The sequence below is a fragment of the Pteropus medius genome, unplaced genomic scaffold (assembly GCF_902729225.1).
Source record: "Pteropus medius unplaced genomic scaffold, Ma_sr-lr_union100, whole genome shotgun sequence".
In the NCBI taxonomy this organism is placed as follows: domain Eukaryota; kingdom Metazoa; phylum Chordata; class Mammalia; order Chiroptera; family Pteropodidae; genus Pteropus; species Pteropus medius.
The window spans coordinates 6,551,017-6,554,923 of record NW_024342257.1 but is presented as its reverse complement, the minus strand read 5'-3'; the positions used below and the strand labels follow the sequence as shown (position 1 = coordinate 6,554,923).

At 38.4% G+C, this 3,907-nt stretch overlaps 1 protein-coding gene across 1 annotated transcript; it reads left to right on the top strand.

Annotated features, from left to right (window-relative positions):
- Positions 1-1,128: 1,128 nt before the first annotated feature.
- Positions 1,129-2,876, top strand: LOC120600091 (protocadherin-11 X-linked-like). Its single transcript, XM_039859335.1, has 2 exons — positions 1,129-1,375; positions 2,230-2,876. The coding sequence occupies exons 1-2, from the start codon at positions 1,129-1,131 to the stop codon at positions 2,874-2,876; spliced, it is 894 nt and encodes a 297-aa protein (XP_039715269.1).
- The last annotated feature ends 1,031 nt before the right edge of the window (positions 2,877-3,907 follow it).

The window sequence follows — 3,907 nt, the reverse complement described above, 5'->3', positions numbered from 1 at the left end:
CATCTCATTTCTTAGATTTGGAAAACTCTCATCCACTATTTGTCTGAAAATGCTTTCTAGTTCCTGTTCCTTTTCCTCACCTTCGGTAATGCCCATTATTCATATGTTTCTTCTCCTGATGATATCAGCTAGTTCTTGTATTTCTCTTTCATTATTTTTTTATTCTTCGGATTCTCTCTTTTTCCTTCTGAATTATATCTAGATTTCTGTTTTCAATATCACTGATCCTTTCTGCCATTTGGTCGACTCTGTTTCCCAAGCTTGCTATTTCATTTTTCAACTCTTTCAGTGTGTTTTTTTTATCTCCAGAAGTTCTATTTGATTCTTTTTGAGAGTTTCAATCTCCTTGCTCTGCTCATGAGAAATTGTTTTTGCAATTTCTGAAATTGTTGATATGATTCATCTTGGAACTCACTGCGTTTTTTCAGAAGTACCATCTTGAATTCTCTGTCACTTAAGTCCCATATTTCCATGTCTGTAAGCTCATTTTCTGGAGATTTTTCTCTTTCTTTCTGAGATGCCTTGTCACCTTGTTTGTTCATGGTGATTAATGGACTATTTTTTGCCTGGGCATTAATGGAAGTGTATTCTGTGTTTTTGTTTTTTGTTTTTGTTTTTGTTTTTTTTCCAGAAAGAAGATTTATTATATAAAGTCTCTCTTTAGCCAGCTGCAAAGAAGGCGTTCTTATTTTGGTTTCCAGTAGGTGGTGTCTAAGCCTCTTGGATCCCTAACAGTTTGGATAGCATTTGCTCAGATTACCCTTGGGCTCCACAGTGATCAGTCTCAGAGTACACGGGAGGAGGGCCCTCTGGGCAGTTGGGGGTTGGGGGCTGCGGCTCAGCCTCGGTTTTGCAACCACAGTTGGTAAGAATCATTCGTTGTTTCTCTGCCTGCTGCTTCCGCACTCTCTGCCGTGATGATTGGGCTTTGCAGCCAGCCAGCCATGGGGAGCCCATAACCCTCCCAGGCTCTACTGTTCAGGGAACTGTTCAGGGAACTTGCAGCACGCTCCTTCTTCTCTTCCCCTCCTCCTGCAGGGAGCTCCAGAGACTTGGAGAGGTAGCCTCAGTCTTGGCAGTGGTCACCGAGATTCCCCTGGGGTTCCGTGGGGCTGGATCTTGGAGGGTATGGGGGTAGGGCCCTTTGGGTTTGAGGTTGGGGACTGCAGCCCAGCCTTGGCTTTGGAACCGGGGCCGTTGGAAATCAACTATCGTTCCTCTGCTGTCCAGTTCCGCCTCTCTGCTCTCTGCCCTGATTACTGGGCCCTGTTGCCAGCCGCCAAGTCCTGGCACTTCCAGGCAGGGCTGATCAGGGATGTCACCACACCTTCCCTTCTCCCTCTCATCCTACAAGGATCTCTCTTGGCTGAGAGAGGCAGCTTCTTTATTTTTTCCAGTCTACCACCCGACATCCAGGTTTCTGACCCGTGCTAGCTCCTATGCGCAGATCCCTTACTCAGGCTTGTTGGTTTGCAGTTTGGGTATTTTTTGTTCATTTTTAGATGTTCAGCTTATTGTTGTTTCAAGAGGAAAGATCCGAGGACGTCTATCACTCCGCCATGTTTTTTGCTATGTCAAAAGTATTATAGTTTAATGTTAAGTAGTTAATATTTATAGTTTATTATGTTGCTAAACTGATTTGTCATGATTTCAGAGAGTGAGGAATACATGAATCAATTATCCTTGAAATAATTATAGCTATAGTTCATTCTTGAAACTAAAAGATATCTTTGAGTTTAATAAACTTTTTCCAAATTAATCTAATTTATATTCAGATTTATTTTCAGATTAATTAATTAGATTTGTAATTAAATGGTTAGCTATAATTGGTTAGTTCATTATATGTTTATGACTGGTTTTTCCATTCATTTTACTCATGTTCTTTCTTTGTGTTAGTTAAGAGCCATATTTCAACTGACTCTTATGTATGGATCAATGACCACCATAGTTTCCATTTATAGTCACAAACGCAATTAAAATATCTACATTTGGGAGAAAAATCCAAAGCATCCTAATTATAAAAAGGAGTCCCCATCCACCCACTTCTGGTTATTTTTGTTTCTCTAGGAATTATTTCTCAACAAACCAAGTCCCAAATTAAAATATTAGAAGTCTCTGATGTGTTTATATAGAGATTTTTAACTTCCTGTTACAATATGTTGGTCTTAAGTAGTCAATAAAATATATCTTTGAAATAAAAATTTTATCCTTTCTTTCTCACCCTAACAGCTGCAGAAATAACTGTTCAGCCAACTGTAGAAGAGGCCTCTGACAACTGCACTCAAGAGTGTCTTATCTTGGGTCATTCTGATGCCTGCTGGATGCCAACTTCTCTAACCCATGTCAGCCCTGCACATACACAGGCCTCTGCTCACTGCTGCAGCCCTCCAGTGACACAGACCATTGCTCTCTGCCACAGTCCTCCAGTGACCCAGGCTATCACACTGTGCCACAGTCCTCCACCAGCACAAGGCTCTGTTCTCCACCACAGTCCTCCTCTAGCACAGGCTACTGGTCTTCGCCACAGTCCCCCACCAGCACAGGCCTCAGCCCTCAGTTACAGCCCTCCCCTGGCACAGGCTGCTGCAATCCACCACAGCCCTCTTCTGCCACAGGCTGCTGCCCTCCATCATAGCCCTGCACAGCCACCAACAGGTTTGCAGCAACGTTGGGGGCAAGGTGCCGAAACTGAAGGACTACTTTCTCTTGATCAGGGAGTGCAAGGTAGTACAAGATCACAGTTTTACACTATGTCTGAAAGACTTCATCTTAGTGATGATTCAATTAAAGTCATTCCCTTGAAAACCGTCACTCTAGGCCAACAGGCCAGACCTTCTAGGGGTGATTCTCCCATTATGGAAGAACATCCCTTATAAAGCTACAATGGTTAATTCACATTTTTCAATAAGATATATATAATCAAAACTTAAGATTCAATTTCAACAAATATTCCAAATTACTAGGTTTGTAAATAGGTATGTAAATACAAACCAATACCTGAAAAACTCTAGAGCTAGACCCTTAGTCAAAAATTACAAAATAATTTTACAATTTATTTAATTCAGAATGTGTATTAAAAAATAAATTGAAAAATTCACACCCCTTTGTACAGAAAGGCTTATTATGATAGATATTAATATTAATGTATATTATTTCTGATGCACTATAATTTTTTTAAAATTTGTTTTTACCAAAATGTGCAATATTACTGATATTTTCTATTCTGATGTTTGTAGACCTAGTAGGTAACAAATGGAAAACTAGCAAATATCTAATTTTCCAAGAGTACCTTTAAACTTTTTCTTAGATAACATTAGAAAGTATAAGTATAGTAACATTTTCATTTGTCTTTTTGGTTATTTATTGTTTGTCTCCAGTTTATTATTATTAGTGTTTGTACAAAATGCACAATAGGGAGTGTAAATATCTCTTATATTTTTCTCTGTCTTTTTTATGTATTCTACTTTTATTTTCAAGACTGTATTATTGATAGAACTTGTATATACATTTTCAGTAAATAATATATATAAACTGTACATATTTATGCCCATAACCTATTCTCTACTCTTTAGTAGAGTTCGAGACACTGAAGTGCAATAACTGTGCCCAAATTAGGCAACTATTTGCTAAAAAGGGCCTCTTTTTCCTTAAATTTAATTTTGTAATTTAGAGTAAAATGCATCAGAAATCATATTGTTTCTGCGATTTTAAGCCTGTATTCCATTATTAATTGGGTCTTTTATCTTCTGGAATTTGTATAGCAGCCTAGAAAATCACAAGAAAGGTGGATGAATTTAACGTATGATTCATTTACAGCTATGACTGTAAAATGCTATTTTTTTAGAGAATATCAGGAAGATTTAATGTTAATATGACAGCTGCATAGGCTAATACCAAAAGTTGTTCA

What these genes read in the sequence shown, in the direction of transcription:
- LOC120600091 (XM_039859335.1), top strand. Translation starts at nt 1,129, where the DNA reads ATGGGGGTAGGGCCCTTTGGGTTTGAGGTTGGGGACTGCAGCCCAGCC. An exon ending in ATCTCTCTTGGCTGAGAGAG is followed by an intron (nt 1,376 to 2,229) that starts GCAGCTTCTTTA and finishes TCACCCTAACAG; the next exon opens with CTGCAGAAATAACTGTTCAG.